Genomic DNA, 26,706 nt, shown 5'->3' with positions numbered 1-26,706 from the left:
GGCAATTGGATGATTTGAGGCATTTTGCATTTTGGTGGCGCTATAACAGGCCAATGTGAAAAGGGTGGGATATATTCCTCAGCCTAGTAAGAAAATGTGTGAAAGATTTCACGTAAATTGCACGCTGCGTTCATGATTTGAGGCTTTTGTTCAAAATGGGGCAATCTTGCAAACTTTTAAAGCCAATTATAGCCAATTAGGATGGAATATGAAATATCAGACAGATCCGACTTGAGCATATGACTATATAGATACTGTGTAACGGTGTGTGAGATTTTTTGACAGAATCTGGAGGAGTAATATCAAAAAATGTGTTTTACAAAGGTCGGCCTCCTGGTGGCGCAATAAAAGGCAGATGCGGAAAATGCACGTCAAAGGTTTGTCCTTGGCCTCTAGGGAGTGTGCATGCAACGTTTCACGCAGATCGGTGCAGTTTTAGGTAAAAAATGTGAAAAGCTGCCTCATGGTGGCGCTATAACAGGCCGTTCTGGAAAATGTGGGGCAGAGGTTCATCGTTGGCATCCAGGGAGTGTGTGTGCAAAGTTTGGCATCGACCGGGTTAACGGTGCCGGAGATTAGCTGGTAACGGACGGACGGAAGGACGGACGGACACACACACAGTCACACACACACACACACACACACACGGACGGAGTGCAAAACATACTCTCCCCATGCCTTCGGCCTGGTGGAGACAATAACCGATGTATGGTTTCCGATGGGTTTAGGAACCCTCATTTTCCGTGGAAACACTCAGAACTGGTTCAAAATTAGGCAGGAAGAAAGAACCGAACCGGTTAAATCCAGCAGTGTATTTTTATTGAAGTCAATGAATATATGGAGGGAGAAGGACATGGCTGCAGGGGGAGGTGTACTACTACTGATCATACCTTTCTATGTGTGTTTCTGATTCTTTCTCTAATCTAATCTTTTATATATTTCCTGTGTCTCCAGACCACCCGTCTCTGGCTCTCCGCCATCTCCATGTTCTTCTTGTTCCAATTTCTCTGTGTGCTGATGCTCAGGTTCTGAGCGAGCCCCCCGGATCACCTCCCTTCTTTACAACACTACCTTCATTAGCCAGGCTGCTGGCTGGGACTCACTGTAGCTTACGTGAATAAAAAGGGGGGGATGAGGAAGCAAGGAGGCAAGGATGGAGGGCATAACGAAGAATAGAGCATAAACAGCAGGCAGAATGAGGAAGTTGAAGTTGAAGAAAAAGGGGAGGAGAGAGAGAGAGAGAGAGAGAGAGAGATGAAGAGTAAAGTCATGAAATCTAACTTGGAGGGGCTGGTTGTATGAAGACTGCCAAGGCCATAACATATTATTGGAACTGGTCTGGCCTTATGGCGTTGATGAATACAAATGATGCCCTGCAGGGTCTTTGGCTGAGGGTGGGACAGCCCCCCCCCCCCCCATGTGGGGGGGGGGGAAAATAATATTGAAGGCGATAAAATGAAAGGTTCACAGACAGTGATGTGGTTTATGCCTTATATTTTCATCTCCCAGTGGACTAGAAGATGGACATGTAGTTCCACTCTATATGAATGACTAGTCGAGCCAGTGTGGACAAATACAAAAGTTAAAGATGGAGTGCCACAATTTTTGTATTTTTCCAGTTTTTCATGTGTCTATGAGGTGACAGTACTTCATTAGACACCCTTGACAGTCAAACGGGCCAATGAAATAAACAGTAATATAGTGACATCACACTATCAGCCCCTCCCCTAACCCCTCCCCCTTTATCATACAACTACAGCTGTGGGTGCGGCTTCAGTTCAGGTGGATCACCACCCATCACTACGCACCAGGCAAACCAGGCATACTTAATGAACTGGTGGGCGTGTCCACATAAAAGCATGATTTTAACAAATACTGTACACTTTTTGGAAAAAGTTCTTCCTCCTTATATTATAATATTACCTGATGATCATGTTTTAGGGTGGAAAAAAATCGTGGCACTCCATCTTTAAAGGTTCTATGACACGCCACAAAAATATCATTATGATACTGTACTGTACATCACGTCTCAGTGAAAACAGCCTGAAAACGCATGCGGGACATAAACACATTAAATGGGGCGCACTGAGCACTCGCTAGTAGATAACAAGCTTATTGAGTACCCGTTATCAATTAGCTTTGGGCTTTTCAAGCCTGTTATCGAGCATATAGCGGCCCATGACGTCATGTTTAAACACATAATTTGAATCGCCCATGCTGGCACAAACATGTCGGTCTAAAAGTGTATTGATACCTGCATGCCAACCAGTGCTGTCCAGGTAAACAAAAGGACACTTTTAAAGTGACGGTACACATATTAACCATGCAGTTAACCGTTTCTTTGATATTATTTTATTGGTAAAAAGGTAAATTGCCTTCGTCTGTTAGAAAGTTACTGTATTTGATTAAAAGAATATTTAAAAGATACTGGTTCTGTTCAGAATTTGTCGCCCCCCGTCACTATGGAGAAAATTCTCCATAGTGGGCTTGATAAGAACCCGGCTCGATAAGCCTAATCAATAAGGTGCTCGTTATCAATAAAACATTAACGAGCTCCATCCCTACTCGCTAGGCTATCCATTTGGATGGAACATTTGCGTTCTTACTGGCTAGGTATGGCATTAAACGATTATGAATTTCTATCGAATATCTTTGTTACAATGAATTGAGTTGACATGTTTTTTTAAGGGTAACTCTTGCATAATCATAATATCACACTCGAGTCCTGTGGTCACCAAGCCCCTGTGTCCCCAGTGAGATGCTCTGAATTCCTAGCCTGGTTAATAAACCAGACCGAATCAGCCGTTGGCAAAACAAAATTGCCTGCCAGCGGATTAGGGTCTGGCGAGGCTCAGTAGCACGCCTCTTTCCTACAACCGAGAACAGGTCGGGCCAATCGTGACACGGTATGCAATATGGGCGGGCTTTGGTACAGTGACGTTCAATGCTTGAGACCTTTGACTGACAGTAGCTCTGACCAATTGCGTCAAAGAGAAAATGTTTGAACCCGCCCCCCGGGAAATTAAATCCAAGTGGAGCCAGCCCAGACTAATATACCGCGACAGTGTTGTGTGATATTAGTCTGGCTTATTAGCCAGGCTACTGAATTCCCCTCTCGCACTCCTATCAAACAGACCAGAAGAATTAGGAAGTGGCCTCAACATAAATTGTCTTTTATTTATAAATCTAAAATACAAATCCCTCTTCAAATACCTTAGTTACCACAACATATCATTCATGTGAACTACTTTGTTTATGCTTATTCATTGTAATCATCCGCATTTCTCGCAGTCAGCGAGCATCGTATATGCCCAACGTTGGCTCCCTCTTGCCCGGGTAGAATCCAAGCTTCAACCTGGCAGTCAGTGGCGGTCATCCGGGGGTGTTATTAATCCATCATTTCAACAAATAAGCATAAACAAACCACTTCACATGAACGACATTGATAACTAAGAAATTTGGTGGGGGGTATACATTATGATGTCATCATCCTTGACTGGAGGCTCAAAATACAACAGCATGTATTAAGTAACAAGATGAACCCCTCTCTGGGGGTGTTACCAGGAACTGCAGGAAGTGATGACAGCTGTGTGAGAAAGGGCCGATTGAAATCTGATCATCCTTATTGATCAGGCGGTATCGAATGGACTGCTGGATGTCTGCATTATTGCACCGTCATGGCGATGCCATTATATCACATTTCTATTGGCTTTACAGGAAGTTCCATTATAGGACATTAAAGGTGAAATGAAGAATTTACCAAGAACCACACAACTTTAGCTTGATATTAGTATCATTTCACACACACACACACGCACGCGCGCGCACACACACACACACACACACACACACACACACACACACACACACACACACACACACACACACACACACACACATCAGTACATCTGTACTGAAAAGCAAATAGCAGTTACATTTGGATACAATTTGTTTGGATACACTGTACAGCCTGTGGAGTAATTTACAGTATTCATACCTTTTCCAGTCTGTCTTGTCTTGCATTGAGTGGTTGAATTGTAGGTGATCTTATCTTTTTGTTCAGTCCACAAAGTAATTTGTGGATATATGGCTGTACAAACTCTTTAACGCACAAAGAATACAATTACTCAAACTGCAATTCCAAAACACTATTCATCAAACCACCTTCCAACTCGACATTTCATGCGTTAATCTTCTCTTCAATGCGAGCCCCTCGATAATAACTATTTCAAAATGGGACAACAGAGACTTCATTTTTCCTGAATGAATTTGTACTAACCAGTGATTTATTATGCTCAGCGGGTATATATTTTCACACACTTTCTTTCATTATATCTCTCCCTGGCATTGCCTGTGATTGATTTATACCTCTAATGCTTCTTTACCCCCAGAAAACAACGCCAGTGTGCACAAAGTGCCACTGTTATGGTCAAGATAACTCCAGACCTACGGTGTACAGTATAACCTTCACAAAGGGGAGAGAGATAATAAACACCACACACATGCACGCGCACGCACGCACGCACGCACACACACACACGCGCACACACACGTGCACACACACACTTTTAGATACAGCTGGCCAAATACAAGTACAAGTGGAGTGATCTTATCTACTCATGGTCGGAGGGCAGGTTATAAACAGGCCACATCCGCACGCACGCACGCACGCACACACACACACACACACACACACACACACACACGCATGCATAGGGCTGACAAACTAACTGAATCAACTGAGTTAATTAATTTATGGAATTAATTCGATTAAAATTGTATAGCTGTGTGATGATGATGATGGATAGTGTGGCAACTAATGTTGAAACAGCGAGTTTCCATAATCTTCTTACTGTAGTTACAACCTCACTAATTGGCCCTCAAATCAATCTGTGTCCCCACAATAACTGCAAGTATCTGCTGGCCATTATTAAGTTGTTATAAAACCATGTACCGTAGCTGCTGTCATTGTATTGATGGGAGCTTTTTATTATTATTTTATTTCAGACAGTGTGACACAACTAGATGGAGCCTTGAATCTTGAATAGATGAGGTTCCATTGTGGCAAAATCATCAAGTTTTAATTACATTTCATGTGTAATGACAGGAAGACTGTGCATGGCTGCAGTTCATCTGTTTCCATCTGTTCATCCATCTGTCTTTTAAAGACTGGTTTGCTGGAAACAAACTGTGGACATTATGAAGCATCCCTGATTGTAGACTCACAAAGTCAGTATATGAACGTTTGCTCAATCGATATTGAGGACAGTCTCCCAACTCGCTTTGCTAAAAGCCTAAAACTGAGTGGAAACAATTAGATACAAACCAGCGTTTGTACGGTGGTTCTTCATATTGGGGTGCTGACATGATTGGTTTCCAAAGCAATGGGCTGTATACTGCCGCTTTGTTACAGCTGTTCTTACTGATGTTATAGCACCTTGCATTTAGAGGTGCAGGGATTAGGCAGCGGTGGTCGAACGGTTTGCGGAGCGGTCTTGATACCGGAAGGTCGCCAGTTCGAATCCCCGGACCGGCACGTTAAAATTACCACCGCTGAAGTGCCCTTGAGCAAGGCATTGAACCCCAACCATGAAATGTTCTATGAGCAGGGCGTGGCTGTAAACAAGCATCTCGAGCTTAGTCCACTTACCCTGGGTAAACAAAGAACTTTGCTCTGCTTTGCTTTGGCAGAGATAAACAAATAAATAAACCACAGGCTGCTCTAAGACCCTGCGTCTGTGTGTTGATGTGGTTTGTCCCAGGGGGAACCCCCACCACAGAGGGGCGCATCCATCCACATCTCAACGCCCCTTATAGTGAGTTAAGTAGCATCTAAATGCCATAGTTTAATGGTCGTCTGGGGTGTCAGACAACTAATCTAATAGAGAGAGCATGGCCAGTGTGAGACAGAGAGGACATAATTCTCACATAATTAACTAAGTAATGGCTCCCATGCAACAGTGTTGTGACAGCATACGGTATAGCTGTTTGAGGAGCTATAGTGTTGATATGCTGTAGTGTGACACTGTACAGGACACTACTGTCTCAATCACTCAATTTCTGTGCATATGATTTGGAGATGTTACAAGAAAAGTACATGAGTATATTGAACTGCAGTAGAGATTCTCAGTCTTTCCTAACTGGATCTAAAACAGTGTGCCACTGGCTGACACGCACTGACTGCTTGCAAGTTGCACCCAGGAGGTTTTGCATTTCAGCCAACGATATATAAGAGACCTTTTGGTTGTACTGTTTGTGGCAAAAGGTTGTAAATAATATTTCTAAGACCAACACAGAAGAAAACCATTTACCTGTACTTTTTGTGGTAAAAGCCATTGTTCTTGTCTTGACAAAGACAAGAACAATATTATGTAGCATCCACTTGATAGGTGACTGACTGGCACTGGCTCAAATTGTGCCACGTTTTCTTCACCTAGCTTATTACAGCGTCTTATCTGTCCAAAGTTTTGATCACAGTTGGATGAGCCTCAAAAACACCCAAAAGCTATGTCACATACACCCAGGGATGGCAAAAATGCTTCTTTTGTAGCATTTGTTTTAAAGGGACTCAATGACCGTCAACCAGTGTTTTGATATTCCAGCCTACTAACTAGCTTTGAAATGTGTGAGCTGGGCCTGAGAAAACACCACGCACGCACGCACGCACGCACGCACGCACGCACGCACGCACGCACGCACGCACACACACACACACACACACACACACACAATTATTAATTGACGGTCAACTCCGCTGGCTCGGGGTACATCCTCTCTGCCCGAGAGAGTCCAGATGGAGGCAGGAGAAGAAACTTACTACTGCCACCATCTGGCGGAGTCAGGTTATGGCAGGGAACATTACTGCACAATTTACAACCACAATAAATGTTTGCAAGGAGGCATAAAAGTGATTTGTCTCTGTTTGATGGTTTTTCAAAACAATACACTAGTTAAATGTTTACATGTCAGCCATTAAGCTAATGTACGTCTCCAGAGTGACTTGAAAGGAGCAATCCTACAACAGTAACATCGCAAGTAGCCCACGAAAGTGATGAATATAGTAACACAACATCAACCAAATTAGGTTTTAAGGGCAACCATGGGTGTACTGTAACGTTATTGATTTTCTTTTTCCCTTTTTTGTGTGTGCAGGAATTGTGCACACACACGCACACACGCACACACACACTATACAGTATATTCATTTGTCCCAGGCTATGGCAACTATTAACAGAGCATACTGGGCTACTTGGAAAACCTCTATCAAAACACTATTCACTATTCACTGTCATTGGGGAACATGCAGTAGAACCTGGGGGACATAGAGATGACCCCAAGTACCTGTAAACCATATTCACATACACTAATCAAGCTTTAGTGGGCATCACATATTCAGAGGCAGCAGGGAAGCAAGTAACAATATGCAATCATTTGTATTTAGTTAAGTATGCAACATATTCAAATGATTCTACTGTAAATGGAACATAATTTGGATAATGGAAAAAGAACCCCAGAGAATATCTGCTTTCTCTGAACTGAAAATAACTCCAAGGTCGGTGAGCATTTTCATCGGGGGCTCATACACAACTGAAACACTAATTAATGCATCCTAATAAGAGACAATGGACAGATGGTCATTTTCACCAGCCGGTATTATATTTCAGAAAGAACATTGGTTTCAGCCAGGTCAGATAAAATCAATTATTCATTCTTTCATTGATCTGAGAGCATAGTTTTCTGCCAGAGAGAAGCACTATGCTTTTTTCCTGTCAAATTATTCTCTGAAGAATGGAATGAAATATCTTTATAGAATATGCACGCCAGTCTATTTGGTATTCTAATGAAAACTCAACTCTACCTAATCCTTAGCACTGCTCATGCCTTATATCACTTTGTGTTGCCCATTTACGATAGAGCTATAATCATTTTGACCACTATATCCATATACATTGGATATTCAAAAATAACAGATATACAAGCTCACAGCTTACAAAAAGTTGGAGAACCACTGCCGTCCATTACAAAACCTAGTTGGTGGCTGCAGTCATTTAGTCAGCACAGAAAGTTCTGTAGTGCTGCTTTTATGCACGCACGCACGCACGCACGCACGCACGCACGCACGCACGCACGCACGCACGCACGCACGCACGCACGCACGCACGCACGCACGCACATACACACACACACACACACAAATGCACACTGATTGTGTAATTTCACCTATAAGCGCAAACTAATGTAACTTCAGGCATATGCACAATGCATTGTGGTGACTGCCTGATCATCAGGTTTAGCATATTAATAAAGGTCTATTTTCATATGGATGGAATAGAATGCTTTTCATGCAGTGCCTTGAGAGATGGAATTCTGTGTTGTTCGTAGAATTAGGCTACCATAAATTATGACGGACACGATGATCAACGGTTGGACAGTGAGATTCGTAATGATTTCACGTGGGATACAGCTGCTCAGATGGACAAAACAGGGACAAAAACATAATCCCTGTGTGGCATAGACGTGTAAAAACACCCAATACTACCTTCACCATTTTCTTTTTAAGTATAAATAATAGTGGAGACAGTTCACAGCCAGGCAAGGTTGAATTCAATTGTCTGTTATTTAGTACAACTTCTAACATCTTAGAAAGAAAATGAAAAAAATGAAAGATAGGATTTTCATTTCCAACTTCTGATCTAAGATGTAAGAGGGAACTGTGAGAAATAAATAAAGAATATTTCCATCTCACATAAAAAAAACGTTTGATATCAGAAAGCATAAGTTAATCAAAACAAGTGTATTCATAAGGAACCAAGTGCCTTCACCTCACCTTTTCATATAGCAGTGTCTAGAAGACATCGTCTGGCTGTTCATTCAACAGATGACATAACTCTCTCTCTACTGAGCTTTTATAGAAAGATGTGGGTGCTTTTAGCACACGCACGGCGCGCACACACACACACACACACGCACACGTGCATGCGTGCACGCGCACGCGCACACGCACGCACACACACACACACACACACACACACACACACACACACACACACACACACACACACACACACACACATACACACACACACACACACACAGACCATCTGAATTAACGGGATTCATCCATCCATGTTCAACCGCTTATCTGTAGTCGGGTCGCAGGGGGCAACAGCTCCAACCACCAGAGAGCTCCAGACTTCCCTCTCCAGAGCAACATTAGTAACTTCCTCCTGGGTTGATCAGCGTTCCAAGGCCAGTGAGTCGACGTGATCCCTCCGTCTGTGCCTTGGTCGGCCCCGGGGTCTCCTCCGAGTCCTCCCATTAATGTGATTGTTAATAGTATATCTTCCTCTGTGTGATCATTTAGCATCATATCATATCAGTCATATCAGTCATATAAACATAGGTGGCAGTTTGAGCTGCAGCAACAGAGCAGCCCTACCATAACCCTACAGTGTTATGTATACAGAAACGTAATCCTGTGTTCTCTGGACAGCCTGGCGACCCGGCGATGCTCAACGCTTGTCAGCAGGTGGAAATTATTCCAACACCTTGTGGTATGGCTCTTGATTCAATGGTAGATCTTGACTGGCAGTGGTCGTAGTAGCAGCGTGAACAGGCCTACGGTATATATTTCCTGGATCCCATGATGCGTTGAGCCGTCCGTCCGCACCGCTGGATGCTCTCACTGGTGCTGTTGTAGAACAACCGGCCGAGGATGTGGGGGCTCAATTTAAACTTCTTCAGAGGACGACCAGTACAGGTGCTGCTGAGCCTTTTTCATTGCATCGTGTGTGTGTGTGTGTGTGTGTGCACTCTTAAAAAAGTCCGTCGTCTGATGGGAATGTCCCTTATATATGTGATTGGATCGTTCCCAATTCCAGAAAAGCCATAGAGCGAAGCCTATGAGCAAAGGGAATGTCCCCATCTTTTGCGGACATGCGCACATTGGTGTCAAAAAAGTAGTAGAGTCCGCCATTACAAAATCTCTCCGCACTGGTTTAGAAACAACAGGACAGGGCAGGCTCCATGTGTTAACTTTGGAGTGACTGGAACCTCACGCTTCTTTTGGTAAACACGTTTGGTTGGTACGTTAATTACATTAGTTACATTTACAATACATTTATTTATTTTATTATTACATCTCTGGCAGTGTTTGTGTGTAACTTCTGGCCCCAGTTGGCACAAGTGCCCAGTTTTCCCGCGGCAAAAGTTGGGCAAATAAGTGTTTTATTAAAAACAAAAGATAGGTTAAGATTATATTTGGATAGCATTTATTATATTTGCGGGTTTGTGTCGCGTCCGTTCTTGAATGACACCAGTGCTATAGCTCTGGGGGTGAGTGGAGGGTCCATTGTGGCCGGCTTAGCTTCTGCGCTAGCCCGCTAGCTTTCTTTCCTTCCCCCTCAAAAGCTACCCGGAGCTATTGTTAGCTAGCTAGCTAACAACCTTCTATGTGCTTTAGCTTCCCTCGCTAGGCTAGGCAGCTAGGCAAGACGACAGCATTTACCCCTCAATGCTAGCTCTTGTTTAGCTTTGTGTGCTGCTCACAGTTAGCTGTTAGCTACCGGAGCTATTGTTAGCTAGCTAGTGCCCAGTTAGCTAACAATAGCTCAATAATAATAATAATAGCTCAATTTGCGCCAAGGAAGCCAAGTTGTTTCCCCACCTCAAAGACTTGGCTTACCAACAGACCTTATATAACCGATATCTTATATTATATTTGCGTGTGTGTGTTGTCTGTGTGTGTGCTTTAATGGCATAGAAGGTTGTGCTTTAGCTTCCCTCGCTAGGCTAGGCCGCTAGCCAAGACTGCAGCATTTACCCCTCAATGCTAGCTTTTGGTTAGCTTTATGTGTGGTGTTCACAGTTGGATGGATAATGCTAGAACGTGTCCGGTGGTGGGTTAGCTCCCGCTGCTAGGCCGCTAGCCTAGACAGCCAGCCTCAATGCTATAGTTTAGATTGGTGTGTTGTGTACAGAAACGTATAGGCTACGTGCTAAATATTGAATTCGGGTTTAGTTGATTAGTGTGGTTTGTAAAACGAGTGGCTAGGTTATGGCCAGGCTGGAAAACATGTTGACTGTTAAATGATTAAATGTGGTCATAGATATTATTCAATAGCCTTGCTGTTCATGTTACAGAAGTAGACTTGGAACTGTAGTGTCTGTACAATTTTAAGTGCTAATTAAATGTTTGCAGCACAATATACAGTACTAGAGTAGTTCATTTTTTAAAATTTTTTCCCAAGATGCTCTTTTGAAACACTTTCAGTTATCAGTATCATTACTACTATTATTAAATATTTGGAGGGGACTTTGTAGCTATTTGGATCAAATTTAGCCTCAAAAGAGCATATTGGGGGGGGGGGGAATAGAAATAACTACTCGTGTTCTGTCCGCTGGCAGATGGGGCCACCTCTGATTATTTTCTGATTGTCTTATCTTTCACCTCATCAACATGTTGGCTTGTAATATTTGTGGCTTTAACTGTGTATCTTCGGCAGATTACCTGAAACACTGCAGATCACACAGGAATATGAATAATGTGTTTTTTTCATGTGGCCATAAGGACTGTGGACGGAGGTTCTCCAGTTACAATAGCTTTGCTGTTCATATGTCACGAACACATCCAGATACAAAGAGCAGACAAACATGGAACCGTAATGTGTCAGTACAGTTGAAGTGTTCATTTAATTTCTGCAGCAGTGAATATGGAGAGCTTAAAAGTCTTGTGTCTCACTTGAGTGGTCACATATCTGAGGGTCTGACTGTAACGTGTCCCTTTGATGGATGTTCCACAACGTGTAATGTAAAGTCGTCTTTTTCATCTCATATTTCGAGGCATCATAAAGGGTGGGATGTTACCAAGATAGCTCCTGTTCATTTATGTGAAGTTGCAGACCATGTATTGCCAGGAGAAGGATCAAATGTTGTACAGGCGGAAGTAATTGTTGACGATGCAGAACACGTTGACAATTTGAGTGATCAAGTGAAAGACGGCTACACAGAGAGTTTAGCTCAGTTTTTCTTAGGATTGCAGGCAAAGTATTTAGTTCCAGCCTCCACAATTACTGAGATAGCAACTGAGATGAAAACATTAAATGCTATTCATCAAGAATATACTATGGATGTGTTAGCGCGTGAGCTTGAACAGTATGACGTTCCAAGAGCGACATTCACATGTCTTGGAAAGAGTGCATACGAGCAGAGCCCTATTCACAAGGCATTGAATGAAAATGGTCCTTTAACTACACACCACAGAAGGCTGCAATATTACAAGGCCCACTATAATTATGTTCAGCCTCTTGAAGTCAGTCTTGGGTACAAAGAGGGGCAGCAGAGGCACTACCATTACATTCCTATTTTGGAAAGCCTCGGAGCAATTCTGAAACAGCAAGGTGCAGCTCAATTCAATAATCCTCATGTGGAACTGGAAGATGATATCCTCTGTGATGTTACTGATGGGTGGGCCTTTAAATCAAATGCCATGTTTTCATCAGACACAGACACTTTAAAGGTCCTCTTATTCCAGGATGCGTTTGAGGTAGCGAATCCACTTGGATCTGCCAAGACAAAGCACAAAGTATTAGCTGTCTACTATACCTTGGCCAATTTCCCTCCATGCCAGCGGTCAACTATTGATCAAATACAGTTGGCACTACTCTGCCTAGAGAAAGACCAAAAATATTTTGGAGTCAATGAGATTTTCAGTAAGCTTGTGTCAGACTTGTGTAAGCTGGAGGAAAACGGCATACCTTTTAATGGACAGATGTATAAAGGTACTGTTGCATGCATACTGGGAGATAACCTGGGCTCCCACATGATTGGTGGTTTTACAGAGAATTTCAGCTCTTCTGAATATTTCTGTAGATACTGTCTAGCGACAAGAGATGAATTTCGGTCTAACCCTCTCACAGTTTTCACTCATAGAAATCCGGCTAATTATAATGAGACAGTGCAGTTTCTGGAAAGTCACCCTGAGGTCCCAATGCATCATGGTATTAAAGGTGACAGTGTTTTCAACAAACTGTCTAACTTTCACGTATGTCAGCCAGGATTGCCACCCTGTCTTGCACATGATCTGTTTGAAGGTGTGGTTGACTTTGATTTAGCTATGTGTTTGCAATTCTTAATCAAAAAAGAAAAGTGGTTCAGTTATGGGGTCCTTAATAATAGACTCAAATCATTTACTGGTGAAAGCAAAAACAAGCTATATGCAATTAACATTACAGGAGCAAAGATTGGTGGCCAGGCAGCCCAAAACAGGTGGCTTTTGAGATTCTTGCCAATTTTACTGCATAACAGAATTAAAGATGCCGACAATGCAGTATGGGGCATGGTACTTCTCCTGAGGGAGCTAGTTGAATATGTCTGTGCACCTCGCCTTTCAGAGCCACAGATTGCTTATATGAAGGGGCAGATCCAAGACTATGTTGAAATGAGGAAAGAGTTATTCCCACTAGTAAGACTTAGACCGAAGCATCACTATCTGCTTCACTATGCTGACTTGAGTTTACATTTTGGCCCACTCATACATACTTGGACCATGCGTTTCGAATCTAAGCATTCATATTTTAAAAGATGTATCAGGTCATCTAAAAACTTCAAAAATGTAACCAAGTCACTTGCTGATAGACATCAGTTGTTTCAGGCTTATCAGGCTTGTGGTAGTTTATTTAGCCCCCAGGTTCAAGTTTCAGACTCCACCAAGTTCTATCCTGAGCTGTATGATCGAAGCATAAGGACAGCAGTTGACGAATTCGGAATTAACTCGAGTAACGCAGTTGTCACAGAGAAGGTCCAGGTTAAAGGCACGTCATATGAAAATGGTATGCTTGTTGTACTGAGATATACTAAAGGACAACTACAGTTGGGACAAATAGCGAGCATTATTATTAAAAATGAAACCACTGTCCTACTTTTGCTACGGGGGAAAACGGCCAGCTGGGTTCCTGAGCTTGGAGTCTATGAAGTTGATGAAAATGTTTCTGATTTGTTCAGCTGTCAAAATCTGGAAAAATTTACAGAATATTATCCACTTTCTTCATACCAGAGAGGTGGGAGGTTGCTCATTCCTCTGAAACACATGCCAACATGGAGCCTGTAAAACAGTTGGTTAAGAAAGCCATGCCATCACTTAGTAGTGATAAGATGGATGCACTCCTGGCCAGGTTAGAGGAATTAGGAGTTGCTTCTGTGGATGACCTCATCGATGTGCAAGCCTCGGACCTTGAGAACACTCTGTCTGTCATTCAGTGCAGAAGACTCGTCCGTGCTTTCCAAACTGGTAAGTTTTTCTTCTGCACACATTAGTACACATAGGCTACAAAATTGTTGTCTGTATAATCTAGTATTTTGCAAACTTTAATTTAAGAACCCCATACGGTGTCCAAATGGATTCCATTTGTACACATTCAGAGTTGTGGGTCCATTTGGTTCCGTATGTACACTGATTTACAGACCTGCATGTAAGGTCATTTGGTTCCATATTATGTAGGCCTACAGTTACAGACCATTTGGTTCCATGTGTACACTCAAAGTTACAGACCTGTAAGGGTCCATTTGGTTCCATGTGTACACTCTGAGTGCAAATGGACCCTTACAGGTCTGTACATGTAAAGGGTCCATTTGGTTCTATTTGTACACAAATGGCAAATTCACACTTTGTTGGTTTGTGACACATTCTGTGTTATGTTTTCTTAATTTAATGCAATTCTCAATGTCCGGTCTGAGGAGCACTATTGGTCCAAATTAACCTTTTTTGCCTTTAACTCTGACCCTTAGACCTTTAACCCATTTAGACCTGAGCACGTGTCTGTGTCACCGTATAGCTTTTAACCATTATTTTAAACTTTAGGTGTTGGGAAAATAGCAGATCTACAAGCTCATAGTGCGGCCCTGAGTGCCGCGCTACGAGCTTGTAGATTTGCTATTTTGAAAAGTTGTGAAAACATGTGTAAATCTTTGAATATATGTATTCTTTCACAGCAAACTGTTTTAACTCTTATTTGATTCTGGGGGGGTCCCTGGAACAACACATTTTCAGATGGGGGTCCACGGTCAAATACAGATAGTTCTGTGGGTCCTTAACATGAAACAGTTTTAGCACCACTGATATGTTTTTCAGAAAACTGTCAGGATTTGGAAGACATTTTGTAGAATCTGGGCTCAGGTCTTAATTGGTTAATGGCCCATTTGTGCCCCTGGTGTTCCCCAACCGGACTCTGAGAACCAGCATATTAATGGTAATATTGATGAGGTGGTTATGTTATCCATAGATTCACAAGCTTCAACACCCTTCACAAGCGGCCCAACATCTGTACCTCTGCCACAGAGAGACCTGCCAGTCCTGCCCCCAACACCACCTGAGACGACAACACCAGCAGGCTCCCCATCCTGTCAGACATATTCTGTGCCATGGCACAAAATGCCCTCCACAGTCATGGAGTCCTTCACTTCAAAGAAATGGGTACCGACGAAGAAAAGACATGACATGATTCGGTTGCTTGTGGATGATATCGTCTGTACACATCATGGACAGAGACCTAGCAGAGCACAGCTGCGGGATGTCGCCCAGCAGATGATTGATAAATATCCTCTCTCCTTCCAAGAGACAGAGCCCTTTGGAAATAAGCCGTTTGCGTCAGACGGTTGTTCAGTTCTCTTTCAACAGCTAGAAAAACAGAGTTGAAAATATGAAGAGAGATCCAACCTCCGGGATGAGGCCAGCCGAGGGTGACACTCCAAGAAGGAAAAGGTCCAGATACTCTGATCGTTACGGATGTGTGGAGTGGCAGCCTGCTGTTGAGGGACCCGAGTGTAGAGCAGCACTGCAGTCTAAACAAGAGGAATTGAAAAGTGCCTTCAGAACCCATGATCGCCACCAGGTAAGGCTGCAACCATCCATTATTTAATTGGTGATTATTGTGTAACTATGGATTACCTTTTGGTTAATGGAGTAATTGAGAAGTCATTTATAAAGTTCACAATGGGGAAACATGAGCTTATAGATCGGAGATATATGTGTTTGTGTGTGTTAATAAAACAATCTATTGGATTTCTTCTATTTTTAGGAGTCATCTGTTAGAAAATTGATGACTGAAACGTATCCCATCCAGCGTGAAGCCATAAACGATGGAACATGTGTCCTGGTAAGGGTCTGTGTATGATGATGAATATCGTATTGTGATATTCACAGATATCGTATATGTTTGCAATACCTTAATTTATACTTCTGTAGAATGATGGCTTTGTTGAACAATAACCTTAAAAAACACATGAAATAATATCATGTATCGTGATAATGCTAGAAAAAATATCGTGATATTGTATTTTTCCATATCGCCCACCCCTATGTCAAGGTCATGAAGGAAGAGTGGCCATTCTTATTTGAAGCTCCTCACCTGTTTGAACACGCATCTCAACTCCTTGGCTTTCCGGTACTCAACAAGCTGGCAGAGGAACTTTCCGGCAAAGAATCGGGCATCAACAACTTCCTCGACTCCAAAGGTAAATTACCCCCCACCCCACCCCTGTTTCCCCAATATACATTTATTGCTACTAGTGTTGAATATGTATTTTCTATTGTATGTCATCCTATTCACTAATATCTTTGCTTTTGTGGTAGTCTCACGTTGCCAAACTGTAGCCTCTTGCAATTTCCAAATGCTTCCATCATACAGTCTGGAGCCACGGAAGTTCTATCATGATTAAAATATAAAGCGGAAGTGGAGCCTCCTCCCCACTTCCGTTTCGTCTTTACAGTTTACACTTTTGAGCACCACAGATATAGAAACATGTTGTATTCTGTATAATTGGTATGAACTGTTAATAAAGTATTCAATCAATCATAGGGTTGAAGCTGGGTGATGGTCCAGTGGAGCTGATCAAAGGCATTGCTAGATACTTAAAGGAAAACCCTGATCGCCTCTTCTTCCAAAATGAGGTAAGTGTTATGGATTGTAAACCCCAGGAAATTATCTCAACATAATTATCTATATCCAGTGGTGGTAGAAATACTCAACCACAGTACTTGAGTCAACGTATAGATAGTGATACTATACGTATCATAGTTGATCCACTTTGCACTGCTGGTACTCTAAGTCTAACCCATTTAGACTGAGAACAAATTTTGGGGTTGTCAAACTTGTCACATGTACATACTGCAACATAATTATATTGTAATGTGTGAATCATAGAAAATATTGAGAATCCCTGTAATATTTCTATGCTTAGTCGTTACCTCTGATTCAGACACTGTTTGTGTACATTGGAAACGTAAAATCATCAAATGCATGCGTGTATCTTCATCTTATTTTTCTCCTCAGGACTCCAACGATGTTGATCTCCCATGTACCCCATGCATCCTACTCAGAGGTTAGTAGTTATCCCAGCAAGCTTGGTATATATGCTCCATTTGTTTTTAGTTTTCCTGCTAAGACAATTTGTTGTGATGAAAAGGTATATGCAGATTAGGGGCAACATCTTTAAATTATGTACAATTGTATGTACAAGTCTGAGAAACAAAATGTTGAATAGCGTTTCAAAGTATTTTTTGCTTGTTCTTACCAAAAACTACTAATTACCAGAAATCACAGCAATTATTCTATTTTTCTTTTGTGTGTGGGTGTGTGATTTCTTAAATTAATTTCGTTTTTTGTGATAATCTGTTTAAGGTGACCAGCAATTCAATATGGCTGTGGATCAGGTCATTGTAAATGACCACATCACCTCCCCTGTTGCGGCCCTCGCCTATGCTTTCTCCCTGTTCTATGTCTGCAACATCGAGTACCCGAAGGAGATGGCGTTGACGCTGGAGTTTGTGCAAAGGTAAGCAACACATGGTTTTGTAATGTTTATAGCTGGGCTATTTGAATTCTTGTCTGTCATAATGCGTCACAACACAATGTGAGCTTGTAGATCTGCTATTTTGGCTCTGCAAGGCTTACTTGTGCAGAGTTCCAGTTGATTACAAACATAACCTGCCAAAAACATTCTAAGTCCATGTTCAACAGGTCAAGATATTTATCTACATGATGAAAATGCTAAATGGTGCTTTTATATACAGACCTGCACACAGGCGCTACGCCAGTGCGCATGCGTCGTCAAAATTAATTCTGCGCTGTCAATCAAGCGCCGGGAAGCGCTTCTGCGTACCGCCTGCTGGGGCCGCCTAGAATGATTATTATGGCCAGAATACTAGTACAATCTGTAGCGAGAGCATTTCCCACCGACTGCCACTCAAAGTACGTCTTGCACAAGTGCACTGGCCATTTTTACAAGTTGTAAAAGGGGATGCTTTGCACTCTTCCCATTCGCCGCTGTGCTTATGTTTTTTTTCCGGGTGCTGGAGCAAGTTGCTCGTTTGCAATGCCGTCTCACACAGCCTAGGCACCGGCCACTGACTTTTTACGGGTACAGGTTTTAGTTCCGACAGTGGGAAGAGTGCAAAGCATTGTGGACTGGCACTGCTGCTGCAGCCTGCACAACATGAAGCTTATCAACATGACAACACTGTGTCCCGACATACTGTCCCTTATTATCGTAAAGTCTGGGAAGTGTACACTGTTTGTTTTTGCACCGAGGAGCCATGTGTGTCTAACTGTCTGAGTCTGACTGTACGTTGCCTCGGTAAAAACAAAAGGGAAGCCTGATGTATGCTTCGCCGTGTATGTTAAACAAATAGCTGATCTGCAAGCTCACAACGTGTCTCCTCCGCAAGACCGCAACACGTTGTGAGCTAGTAGATCGGCTATTTAAATATATATATATATATATATATATATATATATATATATATTTTTTTTTAAGTACCTAAATATTGCTTTGATGCTCATATTATCCTTAGGAAGTATTAAGTTGTTTTTATTAGAATATGCATTTAGGGCTGGACCACACATGGACCTAGCTGCAATTTGCAACTCTAGATTCTTTTTAATAATGGTATGAATCTAGAGTTGCAATACCCTCCATTGACTCCCCAGTCCCCACCTATCCAATAAATATAGTTTTTCTATAAGTTATTATATTCATGCATCCCTCTATTATCCATCCGGCGAGACGGGTCGCCGCATTTTGGAGAGCCAAGTAACTTCTCCAGGTGCTCCTCTGAGTACTAGACCAAAAAAGTTGTGTGCAGCCCTGTTTATATAGAGCTTTTATCCAACTCGCTTTACATTACATCCACACACGCATTCATACACCATTACATTCACCCATGATGGCCGAGGAAACCATGCAAGGCACCATCCTGCTCATTGAGAGCAATTAGGGGTTCATCAGAGTCTTACTCAAGGACACTTTGACACTAACTCTGGGGGAGCCCACAGGATCGAACTGGGAACCTCGCCGTTCCCATCCAGCTGCTCTACTGGCCACTCTACCCCTGAGCCAATGTCCCAAATTAAACAAATAAAGTTGCCCTTCATTACCAGTACAATTTTTACATCATTCAAGCTAAGGGCTGCAAATCCCAACCAAAGATCTATCCTATGTTGCCACCTCGTGGTCACTATTTGACATGCATACTTGTCAAAGCCCAAATTGGTCATAGTCCAGTACAATGTCTATTTTTTCCAGTTCCTTGCATATTGCTCTGCCCTTAGCCTAAGAGAGGTCAAGTTTTCCATATTGTATCTCATTGTCTACTTGGCACATTTTGTGCCAAGGACCACCATCAACTAACTAAAGTATCTCAACTGTGTCTGTTACTCTTTACTTCAGTTTCATCTATTTTATGTGTAGCTAAGATTTCTTCTGTTTCCTTAGAGTTTTCTTCGGAATCAATCCAGACAGAGGGTCCAAGGCAGAACAGCAGGGGAAAAAACGGCACATTCCGGCAAGACTGTCAAAGTTTGTGTCTCAACTGAAGGATTTCCAATGGAGCATTTGAGGTTTTTGGACTGTACACACACACACACACACACACACACACACACACACACACCACCTTACCTCACCTACTGTCTGACAAAGGACAGTTAGTCTGATGGAGCAATGTTTTGTGATTCAAGACTGTCAAAGTTTGTGACTCAATGAAGGACTTCGTATGGAACATGTGAGGTTTTTGGACTGCGTGTACCCACACGCACAACCACACACACACACACACACACTACCTCTTGTATGTCAGACTGCCAGTCTGTAACAATGTTTTTCTCAAGGTGAGAATGCAACAGCATTGCTGTTTATTTAGTTTTGAAATGGAAATGTGTATGGCACTAAGGGGGCATAGGGGTGAAGTACCTGCCCCCCCAAACAGAACTTAACTATTATCAATCTCAGAATGTTAGTCTGATGTTTGAGTATTCTAAAGGTGAGAAATGCCTATTTTGTTGCACTAAGCTGTTTAGTTGATTGCTGTATTGATATGTTTTATTGTGTTTTGAAATCATTGGAGGGTGATATTTGTCACTGCATGTTCTCCTGCATCGCCCATCAGTGGGGAATGAGTGGGGAGGTGTAGGACACTTTCTACATCGTCCTGGAGGGGACTCCTCATTCCCCACTGAACGGGTGAGTCAGTAGTTTGAAAGCTGTGACAAAGGACATGTATTTTATTGTGTTTTGAAATAATTGTGGAGGGTGATATTTGTCACTGCATCTTCTCCTACAGGCTGGGGCAACGCCCGTCTGTGGGGAATGATGAGTGGGAGGTGTAGGACACTTTCTACATCCTCCTGGAGGGGACTCCTCATTCCCCACTGACGGGTGAGTCAGTAGTTTGAAGGCAGTGGCAAACGATCCCTGTACAATTTTTAAGAGAAATGTGTTACATTTCAGAAAGCTCTTAAAAATGTTTATGGCACTTAGGTGGCGCAGGGGTTAAGTACCTGTCCAAATGTAGTTAAAACCCCCAATGTTCAGGGGAGCGAAGTTGGGTGGGGAGGGTGATATTTGTCACTGCATCTTCTCCTACAGGCTGGGGCAACGCCCGTCGGTGGGGAATGAGTGGGAGGTGTAGGACACTTTCTACATCCTCCTGGAGGGGACTCCTCATTCCCCACTGACGGGTGAGTCAGTAGTTTGTAAGCAGTGGCAAATGACATGTATTTTATTGTGTTTTGAAATAATTGGGGAGGGTGATATTTGTCACTGCATCTTCTCCTACAGGCTGGGGCAACGCCTGTCTGTGGGGAATGATGAGTGGGAGGTGTAGGACACTTTCTACATCCTCCTGGAGGGGACTCCTCATTCCCCACTGACGGGTGAGTCAGTAGTTTGAAGGCAGTGGCAAACGATCCCTGTACAAGTTTTAAGAGAAATGTGTTACAGTTGAATGTATATTTTTATTATATGGAAATGTCTATAAAAGTTGTGTTCTATTGTTTCTATGATGGAAATGTAATGCAACTATATAGTACTAACACATTAACCGCCCAGGACCTCACGCCAAAGGGTATTTTATAGTGTTTATGATCGTGATGCTACTTGCGTGATGTCAACAGTCACAAGTGTAGGCTTTTCAAAACGTAAAACTGCATATATCTTTTCTACGTCCGAGCATAGACATGGTAACGCCCTGCCTGCCGGATAGTCTGCTGCGTGAGGTTACTCCGTGGTGGGAAATAAATAATACGATATATAATACAAGAGAATGACAGCTTGGCACGCGTGACAGTAACTTTTATTTTTGCAGAAGAGGCAAACTAATATTGTTTATGCCGTTGGCCTGTTTATTTGTATACATCTGTAAACTCTAAACATTATTGTACTGTAAAAAGGTCTCTTTTCCCTTGATCTTTTTTAGTATTAGAACACAGCCAAATCAAATGATAGTACATAGGCCTACTTGTTCAATCAAAGTAAACGGCACAAACTATTAGTTTGCCTCTTCTACAAAAATTAAAGTTACAAGTTACTGTCGCGTGTTGCCATTCTCTTTTACTTGTATTATTTCCCACCACGGAGTACCCTTGCATCTGAGGACATTCAAGACAGGCGTTACCATGTCTATGCTCGGACGTAGAATAGATATACGCCGTAAAACAGGGGAAATCCTTTCCTGTATGAGGTGAATTCATTAATCCTGGCGGTTAATGTGTTGTCTGGGTGCTTTGGGCATGTTTAAAAAAAGAAAAAGAAATGTTTAATTGCACTTTAATGTTAAAGAAAAAATGTTTAATTGCACTGTTCACACTGAAGAAAAGAAATACAAATAAACATGTTATATTTGTATATTTGTGGTTTAATCAGATTGATGTCCGTAAATTGTACAAAGAATATCCTATGTAAATGTACATCATTTTCTATTTTCGGATTAACGTAAGTGTCCGTAAAAGGACAGAATTGTCCGTTAAAAAGACCAGACTAAGTTCCATAACAGTACAGATTTGTCCGTAAAAAGACCAGACTAAGTTCCATAACAGTACAGATTTGTCCGTAAAAAGACCAAACTAAGTTCCATAACAGTACAGAATTGTCTGTAAAAAGACCAGACTAAGTTCCATAACAGTACAGATTTGTCCGTAAAAAGACCAGACTAAGTTCCATAAAAGTACAGAATTGTCTGTAAAAAGACCAGACTAAGTTCCATAACAGTACAGAATTGTCCGTAAAAAGACCAGACTAAGTTCCATAACAGTACAGAATTGTCCGTAAAAAGACCAGACTAAGTTCCATAACAGTACAGAATTGTCCGTAAAAAGACCAGACTAAGTTCCATAACAGTACAGAATTGTCCGTAAAAAGACCAGACTAAGTTCCATAACAGTACAGAATTGTCCGTAAAAAGACCAGACTAAGTTCCATAAAAGTACAGAATTGTCTGTAAAAAGACCAGACTAAGTTCCATAACAGTACAGAATTGTCCGTAAAAAGACCAGACTAAGTTCCATAACAGTACAGACTTGTCCGTAAAAAGACCAGACTAAGTATTGTAAAAGTACAGAATTATCCTCAAATGTCCGTAAAAGGAACTGACTAAATACTGTAAAAATACAGAATCTTCCGTTTTAGGATGACGGAAGTGTCCGTGAAAGGAACAGACTTAGTCCTGTGAAAGTACGAAATGATCCGTTATAGGGTTGACGGAAGTGTCCGTAGACTAACGGTACAATGCATTGGCAGCAAATTACCGGAACATTTCGCCGTTTTTTAACGGATAAATTTTTTACAGTGTGTGTGTGTGTGTGTGTGCGTGCGTGCGTGCGTGCGTGCGTGCGTGCACACGCAGGGGGGGCGGGAGGAGTGTTTATGTAGTGGGTGGGTGGGGGGCTGTCTTTGCTGCTTAGTATCACAGAGCTCCTGTCACAGCCACAGATGCATGCACAATCTGCCTGCAATTACCAACCAGAGCTAGTGACAAATTCACAGTATACATACTCTGGTATACGTGACATTACTGTAACAAGGTATCCATGCTGCAACAAAACTGTGTAAATTGTGTATGTCTCCAGTTCAGACTTTTTATATCCTATTAGTGTAATAGTTAACATGTTGAAACTCCTTTGTCACAGTTGCAGAATGTTTACTATTGCATAGTGACAAAAGCACTCACTTTGTATGTTTCTGTTCCCACCATCATCACCTTGTTATATGCACGAAGAGGGAATGTGATTTGGCATAACATTTTAAGTGAAAAATCTATAAAAAAGTATTCAGCAGTCTGGCAGAGGAAACACAATGGTAAAGAGCACAAGAGCAAGAATAAAATGATCAGAATAGATGAAATGAAGGGAATGGAAGGTAGGGACTAAGATGAGAAGGAATAAACAATGGTGTGGGTGGGGGCTGAGGGCATAAGAGAAAGAAGACAGAGAAACTGAAAAATAATCATAAAGAAACTATATAAAAAATATATATCTGAGCCAAATAAAAGCAATTTACTGAATCACACAGGGACAGCACAAACAGCAGAGATACAGAGAGGGAGAGAGATGCATAGCAATCAATTAAACGTCACAACAGATACAGTGCGTGCGTGCGTGCGTGCGTGCGTGCGTGCGTGCGTGCGTGCGTGCGTGCGTGCATGCGTGCGTGCATTCGTGCGTGATTGTGCACCTGCTGACCGGCTGTCATCATTGAGCAATTTCTTTTATTGGGGGTTATATGTCACCATACGATTAAATGGAGCTGGAACAACTGATGTTCGGGAGGTTTGACCAAGCAAAAGACAACCAACCACCACTCACCTGCCACCGTCAACTCCACCCTGTGCCACCCGTGCCAACCACTCACCCACCTCCAACCAGGCCGACCACTCCTACCTCACCAATCACCCTGGGTACTTAAACACAAGTTTGAAAAACGGCGGCGTGCATAGTTTCCAGTAAACACAGCACACACTAACGCCAAGAGAATTAATATTCGCGAATCCACCAGCTCAGAATGGCCCCCCTGCTGAACATCCATGCCTCGGACGACGAGGCTCTATTCATCGGCGCCGCCGCCGAACCCGTCGCCGCCGAACCCGTCGCCGCCGAACCCGTCGCCGCCGAACCCGTGGCCGCCGGTACCATTACCCGCCGATCTTGACGTCGTGCCCGACACTCCGGAGCAGCTGCGCGGTAGACCCAGGTCAGTCGTTACTGTACCTCCCGGTTCCGCCGTGTCCAACATGAACCGGGCACCCCGGGAGTTCCGCGAGGGTCCACGTTCCTCCCCGAGAGCCTCCCCTCACCACGATCACCAGCAGAACCCAGTACTAGCCCAGCAGCTCAAATCATCGCGCACTTTGTTCCGTCGCCCCAGTCACCAAGCTCCAGCAGCAGCTTCCCCAACCAGCCATCCCGTGGCATCCTCTTTGTCACAAAGTCGGCGGCTCAAAGTCAAAGTCGACGTCACGCAGCGTCCCGCTGCCACGTTCCAGAGACGTTCATTCTCCCCAGACGTCCACCCTCTCCACTCCCACCGCTCAACCAAAGGAGCTCCAGCCACTTCAGCCTCTTCCATCCTGCAAACGGCCAGTATCCTCCCTCCACCACACACTACACCACTAATCCAATTTCCACCTGTTTTTTTCCCTTCTGCCCTACCTGTCCCTCCCTCCCACCTCCAGCAGGCTGCAGCACCCCCCTCCCCCCACCTCCTCCCTCTTTCAGTACAACCAAACTTTTCCTTTTCAGGCTCCATCTTTCCTAGGAGGTCCCCCAGCCGCCCTAGGAGGTCCCCCAGCCGCCCTAGGATGTCCCCCAGCAGCGCCCAGCGCTTCTCTCCCTCTCTCTCCCTCCCCACCCAGTGTTCCCCAACCCCCCCAGTGTTCCCCCCGTCCTTCCTTCTCCCTCGCTACAGCCACGCCGGCACCCATTCCACCATCAGCCATCGCAGTCGGGCTGTATCAAAATACAGCCCGACTCTGGGCTGTATTTTGAGTGTCTTAAGTACCAGGTCTTATGACTTAACTTAAGACCTGGAGGTGTGGCCAACGCTGTTTGGCCACTCAAGATAGCTAAACAGCATTGGCCACGCCTCCAGGTCTCAAGTTAAGTCATAAGACCTGGTACTTAAGACACTCAAAATACAGCCCTCTATGTCTATTCAATAAACAACCCTAAAGGTTCTTATGTCTGATGCTTGGTCTTTCCTAGTGAACAGGCAAAATCTTAAAATATTCATTTTGCTTTAAGTAGCATAAAAACTAGGGGTTTTCAAGATTCCGAATCCATTCCAAGACATTAGCAGGCAAAAAAACACTCTTTGGTCTAAAAACGGCCATTGCCGTCATCACAAATGTGATGAGGTCAGCACATTTTGGCACATTTGGGCAAGTGTCTATGGCCGTGTTTTAGCCCAAAGAGTGTTTTTTGTGCAAAACGCTTGGAATGGATTCAGAATGATGAAAACCCCCTACAGTAGTTTGACACGTCACATGCTATTTAAAGGCATAATGAAAATGATGCCTTATGATCTCTATATTATAGGTTGTTAATGGTATGGTCACATATAACCCCCTATAAAAGAAATTGCTCAATGATGACAGCCGGTCAAAAGGTGGATTCGTGAATGTATTTGAAATGAATATTTTAGTCCAATAAAAAAAACGATATACCAAATTTCCCACTTTGAAGTTAAGAAAACCTTTTGGCTGCCGGACTAACTGCTCTTCTCTTAACACCAGCAGCAGTACCAAAAGCCATAATTCCAGCTCACCTCCACAAGGAATTATTTAGAGAAATCCAGTGAATGAAAACCATAATCGTCAACGATCACATACATAATGTTGATATTTGGTAATGTTTAGTAGACAATCACTTTTATCATCATCATCATCATCATCATCATCATCATCATCATCATCATCATCATCATCATCATCATCATCATCATCATCACCACTTACCTGTGAGTGTCCTTGATGGTAAATCCTCCTGAGAGAGGCACAACATCTGCTAAACTAAGCTATAATGCTCATTAGCATCAGCCCTAATAACCCATTGGGTATTTCAGGCGATATCTGTTCTGAACTAAGCTAAGCTTATACAAAAAAAGAAGAAGTTGTTAACCATCCAGTGTGTTTCTGAACCAAGTCCATCCCGTCAGTAGAGGCTACTAGCTAGAGTTAATCCCGCCCGCTCACTGACCCACTGTCTCACTGGTCAGAGTGTCGAGGGTCATGGAGCAGCTGCTTCACATTGGGGACGCGACTGCACAGAAGGAAGATTTTGTACAATGTAAATGGAGTAATGACGGGTTGGGGTAAAACTTTTGTCTCTCAGGGTTGAGAAGAAAAGAAAGAGAACAATAGGGTGGAGAGAAGTGGAATGTAGT

General features: G+C 42.9%; 2 protein-coding genes across 2 annotated transcripts in view; one reads left to right on the top strand and one right to left on the bottom strand.

Moving 5' to 3' along the window:
* Positions 1-26,706, bottom strand: part of LOC306920046 (MAM domain-containing glycosylphosphatidylinositol anchor protein 1-like) — a gene marked incomplete at its 3' end in the record, with an annotated part of 214,033 nt that overhangs the window by 85,908 nt on the left and 101,419 nt on the right. The gene's annotated exons all lie outside the window — the stretch shown is intronic.
* LOC306920546 (uncharacterized protein) lies at positions 15,748-19,891 on the top strand (the record flags this gene model as incomplete). Its single annotated transcript, XM_079497359.1, has 7 exons — positions 15,748-15,887; positions 16,074-16,151; positions 16,362-16,509; positions 16,854-16,945; positions 17,328-17,376; positions 17,676-17,829; positions 19,768-19,891. Exons 2-7 carry the CDS (start codon positions 16,095-16,097, stop codon positions 19,889-19,891), a joined length of 624 nt encoding a protein of 207 aa, XP_079353485.1. The 5' UTR covers positions 15,748-15,887; positions 16,074-16,094.

This window comes from Electrona antarctica (genome assembly GCF_951216825.1).
Source record: "Electrona antarctica genome assembly, chromosome: 3".
NCBI lineage: Eukaryota > Metazoa > Chordata > Actinopteri > Myctophiformes > Myctophidae > Electrona > Electrona antarctica.
This window is presented reverse-complemented; position numbering and strand designations above follow the sequence as displayed.